At 48.7% G+C, this 14,395-nt stretch overlaps 1 protein-coding gene across 1 annotated transcript; it reads left to right on the top strand.

Moving 5' to 3' along the window:
• The first annotated feature begins 12,751 nt into the window (after positions 1-12,751).
• Positions 12,752-13,708, top strand: LOC133750029 (olfactory receptor 7G2-like). Its single transcript, XM_062179417.1, has one exon. It carries the CDS (start codon positions 12,755-12,757, stop codon positions 13,706-13,708), a length of 954 nt encoding a protein of 317 aa, XP_062035401.1. The 5' UTR covers positions 12,752-12,754.
• Positions 13,709-14,395: the final 687 nt, after the last annotated feature.

Raw genomic sequence — 14,395 nt, 5'->3', positions numbered from 1 at the left:
GATGCCCGTATAAAACAGGCAGCAGCTTAACCCGCTACACCACAGTGCCGACCTGAAATCTTAAAAAAAAAAAAAAAAAAAGTTGTGTAGCAGTTTTAGAAAGAGAAGCAGCAGGACCAGGAAGGCAGCCGGGTGAGCCTCTATGGGTCCCCACTTCCCTCCATGGAGCCCTTGCAGGGATGATAGCAAAGCTCTGTGGGCAAGGATGCACCCAGACCCAGGATGGGGAGAAAGACCGCACCCAGTGTCCAGGGCAGAGCTGCGTGTCCCGTGCAAAGTGTGGGTCGAAGGCCTCATTCTGGCTGGATGCTCATGTGTGCAACAAATTGACTGGGCAGGTGCTGTGGAGGGAGGTGACCACGGGACAACATCAACAGCCTCTGGAGCCCTGGAGCCTTATATCCAATGCTCTTCATTAGAGCAGCTATTTTAGTGCCAATCTGATCCCAAGGGGGCAGGTCCTTGAACCAAGACTATAGAGGAGAAGAATTCAGGATAATGAATTCCCTGAGCCCAGAGACCAGTGTACACCATCCAGTTCTCTCTGTTGTATCTGCTCACCTCCGTTCTACAGACCTGACAAAAATGTATCCCCATAATTCAGGAAGCCTGGTTCCTATGTTTTTATTTATTTGAAAGTCACAGAGAGAGCTTTCTTGCACTCTGGTTCACTTCCCAATGCTCACAACAATTAGGAATGGGCTAGGTCTCCCACATGGTTGCAGGGGCCCAAGGACTTGGGCAAACCTCTACTGCTTTCCCAGGCCATAGCAGAGAGCTGGATGGGAAGTGGAGCAGCCAGGACTCAAACTGCAGACCAGGGCTTTAACCCACTGCACCACAGTGCCGGCCCCAATTGGTGAGATTTCAACCATGGTGTAACAGGCAGGAATGTTTGCTCCACACAAGTACTCAATTTCAAACCATTTCAATATTTCCATGTTTTTGCTTTGTTTGATAGCATGTCAACCCTTTCTATAGGAATGTATCATTTACAAGTTACATTACTTGAAACTTACAACAAGATGGCAATGTAATGTTTTTCTTCATCTTAACTCCACTCACTACTAGCTGAATCAGACGTGGAGCGGCCGGGACTTGAATTGTGCCTATATACCATGCTGGCATTGCAGGCGGCGGCTTTACCTGCCACACCACAGCGCAGGTCTCGCATTTTTCAAGCTCAAACACAAGTTTATCAAACACTGCACTCACTGGCCTAGGAAAAGGATATGTCAGCACTCATCAACCACTCAATGTTTCCTTTCAGCCACTAATCACTCAGTTTCCCATACCCACAATATAAACATTCTGTAGAATCAGGCATTTTAACAGTTTTATTGATATACAACTTAAATGCCATAAAGTTCATCCATTTGAAGCTTCAAATGACATGTTTTAAAGTACATTTTCAGGGGTATGTTCACTTTTTATGCTTGATACCATATATAGTTATTTGTGGTTGACTTCTCAACAATTTTTTAAACATTGATTTATTTGTAAGCAGAGTGTCTGAGAAAGAGACTGGTTTACTCCCTGAATATCCACAACAGACAGGGCTGGGCCAGGCAGAAGTCAGGAGCCAGAAACTCCAGCTGGGTCTCCTGGGTGCGTGGCAGGGGCCCAAGTACTTAGGGCCATCTGCTGCCTTCCCAAGGGCATTAGCACAAGGTGCATTGGAAGTGGAGCAGCAGGGACTTGAAACAGCATCATTGAGTCACAACGCAGTCCCCTCAGCACTTCTGTGAGTCCTACATATTACATTTAGCAAGAACTTTTCATTGCCACTTACTTCCTATATAGGAATATGCACAACAGGTTGGTTGAATGCTTTGAACATAGGATTGTTTCTAGCTGGGATGTTTGCCAAATACTGCTGCCATGAGCGTGTTTGTATATGTTTTTAGGTACACAGTGGTGCATACATTTTTGATGGGTGTATATGTAGGAGTGGAATTGCTACGTCATAGAGAATATGTGTGGTCCAAGTAGTCACTGTTACCAATTTCCCAAAGTAGTTGACACCAATTTATACTCTATCTTGCCAGTATTTACATCATCTATTTTATTTGGCAATTTTTGAGTATGTAGTAGTAGTGTATTTTAGTTTTTAAGATTTATTTCTTTAAAATGCAGAGAGAGAGAGAGAGAGAGAGAGAGAGATCTTCCATCTGCTGGTTCACTCTCCAAATGGCCACAATGGGCCAGGCTGAAGCCAGGAGCCAGGAAGCTGGACTGGAAGTGGAATAGCCAGGACTTGAACCAGTGCCCGTATGATATGCTGGCACTGCAGGTGGCAGCTTAACCTGCTGCACCACAGCAGCCGCTCCAAATTTTTTTTTTTTGACAAGCAGAGTGGACAGTGAGAGAGACAGAGAGAAAGGTCTTCCTTTTTGCCGTTGGTTCACCCTCCAATGGCCACTGCGGCCAGTGCATCTCGCTGATCCGAAGCCAGGAGCCAGGTGCTTCTCCTGGTCTCCCATGGGGTGCAGGGCCCAAGGCCTTGGGCCATCCTCCACTGCCTTCCCGGGCCATAGCAGAGAGCTGGCCTGGAAGAGGGGCAACCGGGACAGAATCCGGCGCCCCAACCGGGACTAGAACCCGGTGTGCTGGCGCCGCAAGGCAGAGGATTAGCCTGTTAAGCCACGGTGCTGACCATCCACTCCAATTAAAAAAAAAAAAATCATGCGAGGCCTGCGCTGCAGTGCAGTGGGTAGCACCTCCTCCTGCAACCCTGGAATCCCGCGTGGGTACTGGTTGAAGTCCTGGTTGTTCTACTTCTGATCCAACTCTCTGCTATGGCCTAGGAAAGCAGTGGAAGATAGACCAAGTGCTTGGGCCCCTGCACACATGTGGGAGACTCGGAAGAAGCTCCTGGCTCCTGGCTTCAGCCTGGCTCAGCCCTAGCCATCGTGGCCATCTGGGGAGTAAACTAGCAGATAAAGATCTCTTTCTGTCTCTCCCTCTCTATAACTCTTTCAAATAAACAGTAATTTTTTTTAAAAACCCCAAATCTTAAAAAAAATCATGCAGTCTGCAAAACAAAACTAACGCCACAAAAAACAGCAGCAAAGGGAAGGCTTTGTGGCCTAGCTGATGCTGCTGCTTCTTGGAGACGACTGCTTCCCATGCTGAGTCCTGGCGCCTCTGCTTTTCTGTCTTTTTTAAGATTTATTTATTTATTTGAAAGGTAGTTACAGAGAGGTAGAGGTGGAGGGAGACAGACAGAGAGAGAGAGAGAGAGAGAGAGAGAGGGAGGGAGGGAGGGAGGGAGAGTCTTCCATCTGCTGGTTCACTCCCCACATGGCCACAACGGCCAGAACTGCAGCGATCCAAAGCCAGGAGCCAGGAGCTTCTTCCAGGTCTCCCACGTTGATACAGGAGTCCAAAGATTTGGGCCGTCCTCTACTGCTTTCCCAGGCCATAGCAGAGAGCTGGATGGGAAGTGGAGCAGCCAAGCCTGGAACTGGTGTCCATATGGAATGCAGGCATTGCAGGCCAGGGCTTTAATCCACTGTACCATAGTACTGACCCCATTTCTTTTATTAATATGTAATTTTTATTATCATAAAATGATCTTTCAATTTATCCAAATGCTTTTCTCCATCTTGAAAAAAACCACAGGGTTTTCTTTATTCTGTAAAAGTGGTACATCATAGGCCGGCGCTGCGGCTCACTAGGCTAATCCTCCGCCTTGCGGTGCCGGCACACCGGGTTCTAGTGCCGGTCAGGGCGCCGGATTCTGTCCCGGTTGCCCCTCTTCCAGGCCAGCTCTCTGCTATGGCCCGGGAAGGCAGTGGAGGATGGCCCAGGTCCTTGGGCCCTGCACCCCATGGGAGACCAGGAGAAGCACCTGGCTCCTGCTATCGGATCAGCGCAGTGTGCTGGCCACAGCGCGCCAACCGCAGTGGCCATTGGAGGGTGAACCAATGGCAAAGGAAGACCTTTCTCTCTGTCTCTCTCTCTCACTGTCCACTCTGCCTGTCAAAAAAAAAAAAAAGTGGTACATCACATATACTTCTTCACTCAATAAATATTGAGAGCACCCTGATGTCAATTCCTGGTCTAGGTTTGAGGCTGTAATTATATACAAATAAAGTGACAGAATATTACTCAGCTATGAAAAAGAATGAGATCCTGACATGAGCAACAAAATGGATGGGACTGTAGGTTATTATGCTAAGTGAAATATGCCAGGCCCAGAAAGACAACTATCACGCATTTTCTCTTATCTGTGGAGGTTAATATAAAAGGCTGTCATATCCGGTATGTAGCTGTAAATGCTGCTTCACTGACCTGGTCCCACGTACCTGACGCTTGCCCTTCTCTCCCATGTCATCATGATCGCCATGAATCCTCCACTTTGATATCCATATCCCAGTTGTCAAGAAAAAAAGTATATAGGTGTATATAAATAATATCTACATACGAAGTGAATGTGGCAAAATGTTAAACATGATATTTTAAAACTAAATAAAATTTATATTTAAAAAAAGTACAGGGCTGTGGCACAGTGGGTTAAAGCCACTGCCTACAGGGTTGGTATCCCACATGGGTGCTGGTTTGAATCACAATCCAGCTCTCTGCTATGGCCTGGGAAAGCAGTGGAAGATGGCCCAAGTCCTTGGGCCCCTGCACCTGCCTAGGAGACTCAAATGGAGAGGCTGGCTTCTGGCTCTGAAAGGGTGCAGCTCTGGCCATTGCAGCCAATTGGGGAGTGAACCAGCGATGGAAAACCCCTTTGTCTCTCTCTCTCTCTCTCTCTCTCTCTCTCTCCCTCTCCCTCTCCCCTCTCCCCTCTCCCCTCTCCTCTCTCTCCTCTCTCTGTGTAACTCTTTCAAATAAATAAATAAATAAGTCTTAAAAAATAAGCTGTTAAAACCCACAATATACCTAAAAATATACAAATACTATGCCAATAAAAACAAAATAATAATAATAAAGACTTGAATGGCTATGGGAGTGAAACGAGTTACAGAGAGGAGAGACAGAAGGAGAGGTGTTGCATCCACTGATTCACTCTCCAAATGGTTGCAACAGTCAGGGCTGGGCTGGCCCCAAGCAGAAGCCCGGAGCTGCTTCCAAGTCTCCCATGTAGGGCAGGAGCCCGAACACTTGTGCCATCTTCTGCTGCTTTCCTAGACACATTAGGAGGGAACTGGATGGGAACTGGGGCAGCCAGGACTCGAACCAGCATCCATATGGGACACTAACAACAGCATCACAAGTAGTGGCCTAACCCATTATGCCGCAATACAGGCCCCCACATCTTATTACTTTTGACATCAAAGTAATGCTCACCTTACGACAGGAAAGGAGGCAAAACTACTCTTTTCCTTATAGTTTTCTGAAATAATTTCTTTTATTGAACTTAATTCTCCTTGAACACTTGGGAAAACATGCCTGCAAAACTGCCCAGTGAAATCCCAGCACATCTATTACAGCTTGCATGGTTCAGTCCACGCGTTTACAGCGATTAGAATACCAAGACACCCAAGTCCACATATACAAAGATGCTAGCGTTGTCAGATCCTTGGAGACAGGAAGTAGAATGGGGTGGGGTGCCAGAGGCAATGAGGGGTGAGCTTCAGGGAGACAGAGTTTCGGTTTGGGAAGCTGAGAAAGTTCTGGGATGGATGGTAGTGAGGGTGACACAATATTGTGAAATACAAGAGTGCTTCAAGGGACCAGCATTGTGGCATAGCAGGTGAAGCCACCACCCACAGTGCCAGGATCCCACAGGGATGACCATTCAGGTCCTGGCTGTTCAACTTCCAATCCAACTCCCTGCTAATGGCCTGGGAAAGCAGTGGAAGATGGTCAGATGCTTGGGCTCCTGGTTTTGGCCTAGCCCAGCCCTGTGCATTGCAGCTACTTGGGGGAGTGAACCAGTGGATGGAAGATCTCTCTCTGTTCTCCTTCTCTTCCTGAAACTCTTTCAAATACAAAAATAAATCTTAAAAAAAGAGTACATCAAAAAGTTTATGGAAAATAGAATTAAAATACTGGTTTACTTAGTGAAAATATTTTGAAATCTGTAAACAGTTTTTTTCCTATGATATATATTTTCCAGTTTGGTACAGATATTTGGGGACCAAACCAGCAGGTGCAAGATCTTTGTCTTGAGGATAGTGCAGCCATGTAATGGGTAAAGCTGCTGCCGGCAGCGCTGGCATCCCATATGGGCGCCGGTTTGAGTCCCAGCTGCTCTACTTCTGATTCAATTCTTTATTAACGCACCTGGGAAACCAGCAAAAGATGGTCTAGTACTTGGGCCCTGCATCCACTTGGGAGACCCAGAAGAAGCTCCTGGCTCCTGGCTTCCAATTGGCCCAACTCCAGGCATTGTGGCCATTTGGGGAGTGAACCATCAGATGGAAGATTCTCTCTGAGTTTCCCTCTCTCTCTTTCTGCCTTTCAAATAAATATATCTTTAAAAAAATTCTCTTTCTCTGTGCCTTTCAAAAAAAAAGAGAAATACTTTTTAAAATTGGTCATAGATTATAGATTGGAATCTGCTTAGTAGAATATAGAGAATAAAAAATGAGGGTCAGGAGACATTCTATGACTCTTAATGAGAAACATTTTTACTAATGTTTTAGCTATATTTATATCTAGTTATATTAGTTATACTCATATAGATAAATGTTCTTTTCTCATTTTTAAAAAAATATTAATTATTTATTTGACAGTCAGAGTTATAGCCAGAGTGAGACAGAGAGAGTGAGAGAGATCTTCCATCCGCTGGTTTACTCCCCAAATGTCCGCAACAGCCAGGGCCTGGTAGGGCCAAAGCAGAATCTTCACAGGGGTCTCCCACATGGGTGCAAGAGCCCAAGCACTTGGGCCATCTTCTGCTGCTTTTCCAAGGCCATCAGCAGGGAGCTGGATCAGAAGTGGAGCATCCGAGACACAAACCGGCACCCATAGGGGATACTGGTGTCACCCTCAGCAGTTATACCCACTATGCTGCAACACCGGCCCTAATAATTTTATTTCCACCCCTGAAATTGGAATCAGGCATCCTGACATTAGTGATGCCTTTGGAACAAAAAATAATAGATAGATAGAAGGCTGGAATTCACTGTAGAAGGAGATGTGTGATTGTGCCAAAGTGACACGGAAGGCAGGTGAGCAGACACAGGTAGGGAGAACAGGATGTGTGGTCTCACAGGCTCAGGGAATCTGTTACCCCAAATTCCTCTCTTCTGTAGTCTTGGTCTTCAAGGACCTGCCCTCCTGGGATCAGACTGGCATGAAAATAGCTGCTGTAACGAGGAGCATTGGATATTGGGCTCCGGGGGCTCCAGAGGCTGTCGGAGTTGGTCTGTGGCCACCTCACTCTGCCTCCTTCTAATATGACCTGGCCAGTCAGAATGCAACATCCCTGAGCCTCCTCCTGGAGAGGAACGTTTCTGGCCAGGTGGCTGCCCCCGCCCCTGTCCCAGTCCCCCATCTGTCTTCCCTCTTCAGGAGCCAGGTGAGCTGTGGAACACCATTTGCTTCTTCTTCTTCTTCTTCTTCTTCTTCTTCTTCTTCTTCTTCTTCTTCTTCTTCTTCTTCTTCTTCTTCTTTTTGACAGGCAGAGTGGATAGTGAGAGAGAGAGACAGAGAGAAAGGTCTTCCTTTGCCGTTGGTTCACCCTCCAATGGCCGCTGTGGCCGGCGCACCGCGCTGAACCGAAGGCAGGAGCCAGGTGGCTTCTCCTGGTTTCCCATGGGGTACAGGGCCCAAGCACTTGGGCCATCCTCCACTGCACTCCCTGACCACAGCAGAGAGCTGGCCTGGAAGAGGGGCAACCGGGATAGAATCCGGCACCCCGACCGGGACTAGAACCCGGTGTGCCAGCGCTGCAGGTGGAGGATTAGCCTATTGAGCCATGGTGCCGGCTACCATTTGCTTCTAAGTCAATCAGGTAACCAAAAGTCTCTTGGTTAATACTTTGGACACAAAGGCAGGTGGTTTTTGCTATAACTTCACTGGAGAGAAGCAGTGAGGAGAGCGCTTGCACGCTGAGAGACAAGCCCCCTGGAGCCTCCTGCTGGCCTGACTTCATGACATGTGCTGCATACATTCACCCCGACGCTCACCGAGCTCTCGCTCTGCTGGGCTCCGTCTCTCTCTCTGCAACATCAAGTCCCAGGGTCCTCCCGAGCGTAAATCTCCCCTTCTCAAAGCACCATGGTTGCCGTAAAATATCTTGACACTCATCTGGATTCATGTGGTGGTGGGGGCAGTGCGGAGGGAGAGTTTTCTAGCGTGTGAGCTTCCTGGAGCTGGCAGAACAAAGCGCCGAGGAGGTGGCCTTGCGACAGACACAGGCTTTCTCTCCTTCTGGAGGCTGCAATTGTAAGATCAAGGTGAGGGGAGGGTTGGTTTCCCCTTTTTAAATTTTTAAAAATTTTTCTATTTTATTTTTTAAAGGTTTTTTTTGTTTGTTTGTTTGCAAGGCAGAGTGACAGATAAATGGGGGGGGTGGAGAAGGGGAGAGGGAGAGAGCGAGGGAGCAAGTGCAAGCTATATCTTCAACTCACTGGTTCACTTCCCAAATGGCTACAACAGCCAGGGCTGGGCCAGGATGAATTCAGGAGCCAGGAACTCCATCTGGGTCTCCCACATGGGTAGCAGGGGCCCAAGTACAAGAGCCATCTTCTGCTGCTTTCCCAGGTGCACTAGTAGGGAGCCGGATCAGAAGCAGAGCAGCTGGGACTTGAACCAGCACTCTGATATGGGATACTGGCATTGCAGCTGGTGGTTCAACCTGCTGTGCCATTGCACTGGTCCCAGAATAAAACAATTCCTCATGCTGTAGGCTCTCTGTCCTATAAACATTTTTCTCTTGCAGGCTTTCAGTCTTTGTGTTGATTCATACGTGCAATTCATTTTAGTATCTAGCCGATTTGCATGGCTATGTATTCATCATCTGTCCATGCTAAATCGATGATGTCACTGATTTCTACATAACCAAGATTCCCAAGGAGAGTCTGGCATGGAAACTCTTCCCTGAAAAGTGCAGTTACCACATGGACGTCACTTGCTCTCATTCATCTTCTTTCAGTTCGCTCCCTCCATCGTGCTTCTGAGGAGGGGCTGTCGTTCGTGGCAGAAAAGAAAAATGAGGAATGCTGGGGGAGACATCTGGTGCAGTGGTTACAGCACTGCAGGGGACACCTGCATCCCGCATCTGAGTGCCTGGATTCCAGTCCTGGCTCAGCCCCCAATTCCAGCTTCCTTCTCAGATGCACCTGGGCGGCAGCAGGTGGTGGCTCAAGTGCTTGAGTCTCTGTCACCCACGGGGGAGACCCAGGCTGAGTTCTGGCTCCTGGCCATGGGGAGTGAACTGACAGTAGGGAGATCTCTCTCTCTCTCTCTCTTTGTCCCTTTCTCTTCTCTCTACCTTACAAATAAATAAAAAATAAAAAATATATACTGTCAGCACAGGGGCCCTATAGGCTGAGCACAGTGCTGGCTCCTTTTATTCTATTCTGTTCTCACCATTGCAACATTCTCACAAGATGTAAGCATAGTTTTTATTATAAAAAATAAGGACACCGGGGTCTGCTATGTGGTGCAGTGGGTTAAGCCACTGCCTGCAATGCTGGAGTTCCATGTGAGTGCTTATTTGAGTCTTGGCTGTTCCACTTCCGATCGATTTCCCTGCTAATGGTCTGGAAAAGCAGTGGAAGATGGCCCAAGACTTGGGCCCCTGCATCCATGAGGGAGACCTGGATGGAGTTTTAGGCTTCTGGCTTCAGCCTGTCCCAGCCACAGCTGTTGCAGCTATTTGAGTAGTGAACCAGCAAATGGGAGATTTCTCTCTCTTTCTCCTGCTCCTCCTCCTCCTCTTTGTCACTCTTATAAATAAATATTTTTTAAATGAGGACACGGAGACGTCTCCTACAAGTGAAGAATTTCCCCACTCAGAAAGCAAGTGGAAAAGCCTGGATTCAGGGCTTGTCTAAAAACTATACCAATGGACGGATCCTCTGGGGGCTGCCTGTGTATGCCCAGGACGGGGAGACCCGTGCTCCAGGGACACTCCCTTTCAGATGCCTGATGCTGTCTGGTTAGTCTCCATCTTCTGACAGCCCACAGATCATTTGCTTTCTCATCTTAGGAGCCTGTGCTTTGCATTTTTTCTCTCATTTAGCGTTCCTCACACACATTTGTTTATTTGAAAGGGAGGGAGGGAGGCAGGGAGAGAGAGAGAGAGAGAGAGAGAGAGAGAGAGAGAGAGAGAGAGATTGATTCTACAGCCAGGGGTGGGTGGCCAGACAGAGAGAGGGAGAGACAGAGAGAGAAGTCTTCCATCTGCTGGTTCACTCCCCAAATGGCTGCAATGGCCAGAGCTGTGCCTATCTGAAGCCAGAAGCCAGGAGCTTCCTCCCAGTCCCTGACGTGGGTGCAGGAGCCCAAGCACTTGGGCCATCTTCCACTGCTTTCAAGACCATCAGCAGGGAACTGAATCAGAAGTAGATCAGCCAGGATGGAACCGGAGCCCATATGCAATGCTAGTGCCACAGGCACTAGCTTACACCATCTACTACACCACAGCCCCAGCCGGGTACATGATATTTCAATACCTGGCTACAATGTGTCATGATCAGATTGAGGTAGTTAGCATATCTATTACCTTAAATATTTATCCTGCCTTTGGACTGGGGACATTCAAAATCCTCCTCTACCAGCTATTTTGAAATACTCAGTTAACCATTTTCAGCTTGTTACCCTACTGTGCTGTACAACAGAGAACATCTTTTTCCTATAACCTTAGGGAAAGCACTCCTTCCAGGTGACACAGAGAGTCACACAGGCACAGTTGTGCTGTCCTCTTAGGTGAACTGTGCTCATGGACACGATGGTGTTTCCATGTGGGAGCCTTATGAGCAGTCAGAAGTAAGAAGCAGCATTTTCTAATATTTACTCAGGTCCAGAGAGCATTCCTGGATGGATAGAACCACCTGCTCCACACCACTTCTGTGTGTATTCTTTGAGGACAACAGAGAAGATATGACACTGTGCTCAGCAAGTGGTGGCTGGCGTTGTGGTGCAGCCATTTAAGGCATCGCTTGAGAGGCCAGCAGCCCATATGAGCACCTGTTCATTCCTAGCTGTTCCATTTTTGATCAGTCTCCCTGCTAATGTGTCTGGGAAAGCAGTGGAAGATAGCCCGAGTGCTTTGGCTCTTGCCACCCACGTAGGAGACTCGGGTGGAGTTTTGGGCTCCTGGCTTTGGCCTTGTCCAGCCCTGGCTGTTGTAGCCATTTGGGGTGTGAACCAGGGATGGATGATATCTTTCTCTCTTCCTCTCTGCAACACTGCCTTTCAAATAAAAAGAAAAAAATGCTATTTTTTTTAAGGAAAATCAAGGCCTCTAGATGATCTTTGAGGAAGGCTAATTCTTTCTCTTTTTAAGATTTAATTATTTATTTGAAAGAGAGAGTTACAGAAAGAGAGAGAGAGAGGGAGAGGGAGAGAGAGAGGGAGAGAGAGAGAGAGGGAGAATCTTCCATCCACTGATTCACTCCCTAAATGTCTACAATGAGCAGGGCTGGGCCAAGCTGAAGGCAGGAGCCAGGTACTTCATCCAGGTCTCCCACATGACTGGCAGGGACCCAAGCACTTGGGCCATCTTCTGCTGCTTTTCCCAGGTGCATTAGAGGGGAGCTGGATCCGAAGAGGAACAGCCAGAACTCGAACAGGCATTCGTATAGGATGCTGGCATCACAAGCGGTGATGTAACTCACTGCACCACAGTGGGTTAAATCACCCTTCATCACTAGTTCTTTTTTTAATATTTTATTTATTTTATTTGAGAGTTCGAATTACAGACAGTGAGACGAAGTGACAGACAGAAAGGTCTTCCTTCTATTGATTTATTCCCCAGATGGCTGCAATGACCAGAGCTGTGCCAATTCAAAGTCAGGAGCTTCTTCCGGGTCTCCCATGTGGGTGCAGGAGCCCAAGGACTTGGGCCATCTTCTACTGCTTTCCCACGCTATAGCAGAGAGCTAGACTGGAAGAGGGGCAGCCAGGACTAGAACCGGTTGCCCATATGGGATGCCAGCGCCGCTGGCAGAGGATTAACCTACTGTGCCACAGCGTCGGCCCCATCGCTAGCTCTTAACTAGCCAGGGGCACTACCAGAGACTGGTCAAGCTGAGACTCAGTCTTGGCCACACACTGCCCACGCACTTCATATCCATGACGTAATCTCTTGTTTCCGAATGGGTCCAATGTGGGCCAGTGTGTGTTGCTAGCGTGAAGCAACTTATAATTTGAAAAGGTCTTGTAATGAATCTGAAGCATGCCACCTCTGGTCTCCAAGATAGATCTCATGCCTTCCATAGCATCTTTCTGCTTGTGTGGAGGCAAGGAGAAGCCATCTTGAGGATTCTTGGTTTTTCAGTCTCGGCGGCTTGTACCCTGTGTGAAACACAGCTGGGGCTCACACAAGGGAACTGAAGGGGGAGGAGCAATGGGAGAGAACTGGGGGGTGGAGAAAGGATGCTAATGTTCTCTTGGACTCAGTAAAATGGGAGACGCTTGGGTCCTTTATAAAGCCCTGGTTCTCAAGTATCGAGCATACATCATATTCTTCGGGTGGCCTTGTTAAAACATAGATGGCTGATTCTCACCACAGGGGGCACTGCAGAAATCAGTTTCCAGGCAATGCAGCCACCACTGGTCTGGGGATGAATTGTGTTACCATCATCTCACCCCACTCTCATCCTCATTCAGGCTCATCAATAACATGGGAGCCAGAAACCAGACGGCTATTTCCAAGTTCCTTCTCCTGGGGCTCACAGATGACCCAGCCCTACAGCCTCTCCTCTTCTGCCTGTTCCTGTCCATCTACCTGGTCACCGTCCTGGGAAACCTGGTCATCATGCTGGCCGTCAGCTCCGACGCCCGCCTCCACACGCCCATGTACTTCTTCCTCTGCAGCCTCTCTTTCACTGATATCTGGACAAGCACCACCACCATCCCCAAGATGCTGGTGAACCTGCAGACACGGGACCGCAGCATCACGTACACGGGCTGCCTCACCCAGATCTGCTTTATCTTGATCCTGGGTGGCTCGGAAAACTGTCTCCTCGCAGTGATGGCCTATGACCGATACATGGCCATCTGCCACCCGCTGCGGTACATGGCGGTGGTGAGTCCCCGCCTGTGTGCCCTACTGGTTCTGCTCTCTCTGCTCATTAGCATTGCAAATGCCCTCCTGCACAGCCTGATGCTGCTACGGCTCTCCTTCTGCTCACACCTGGAGATCCCTCACTTCTTCTGCGAGCTTGTTCCCGTCATCAGGCTCGCCTGCTCCGACCCCCTCGTCAACAACCTCCTGATCTATTTTGTGGCTAGCCTATTTGCTGGCATTCCTCTTTCTGGGATTGTCTTCTCCTACAGTCAGATTGTCTCCTCTGTTCTGAGGATGCCACCAACAAGAGGGAGGTATAAAGCTTTTTCCACCTGTGGGTCTCACCTATCAGTGGTTTTCTTGTTCTATGGGACGGCTTTTGGGGTGTACATGAGTTCTGCCGTGAGTGGCTCTTCCATGAAGAGTGTCGTGGCCTCGATGATGTACATTGTGGTCCCTCAGATGATGAACCCCTTCATCTACAGTTTGAGGAACAGGGAAATGCACGGGGCCCTGAGGAATCTCGTGAGTAGGATATCTTCTCTGGGACTGTGTCACCTGCCCTGAGCTTGGGCCTCCAGAAGGAGTTAGAGTAATGGAAATGGGGGCCAGTGCCAAAGGATAGCAGGTAAAGACACCGCCTGCGGCACCAGCATCCTATGTGAGCACCGGTTCGAGTCCCGGCTGTTCCAGTTCCCATCCAGCTCCTTGCTAATGCCCTGGGAAAACAGTAGAAGATGGCCCAAGTGCTTGGGCACCTGCACCCATGTGGGAGAAGCTCCTGGCTCCTGGCTTCAGATTGGCCCAGCTCTGGCCATTGTAGCATCTGGGGAGTAAACCAGCAGATGGAAGACCTCTCTGTAATTCTGCCCTTCAAATAAATAAATCTTTTTAAAAAAATTAAAGAGTTGACAGTGGTATAGCACGTTAAATCACAGCCCACAGAGCCGGCGCCACGGCTCACTAGGCTAATCCTCCGCCTGCGGCGCCGGTACCCTGGGTTCTAGTCCTGGTTGGGGCGCCGGATTCTGTCCTGGTTGCTCCTCCTCCAGTCCAGCTCTCTGCTTTGGCCCGGAAAGGCAGTGAGGATGGCCCAAGTCCTTGGGCCCTGCACCTGTGTGGGAGACCAGGAGGAAGCACCTGGCTCCTGACTTCAGATCGGTGCAGTGTGCCGGCCATAGCGGCTATTTGGCGGGTGAACCAACGGAAAAGGGGAAAAGGAAGACCTTTCTCTCTGTCTCTCTCTCTCACTGT

The sequence above is a fragment of the Lepus europaeus genome, chromosome 20 (assembly GCF_033115175.1).
Source record: "Lepus europaeus isolate LE1 chromosome 20, mLepTim1.pri, whole genome shotgun sequence".
In the NCBI taxonomy this organism is placed as follows: Eukaryota; Metazoa; Chordata; class Mammalia; order Lagomorpha; family Leporidae; genus Lepus; species Lepus europaeus.
Note: the sequence above shows the minus strand (reverse complement) of the source record. Positions and strands in the feature narration are given on the sequence as shown.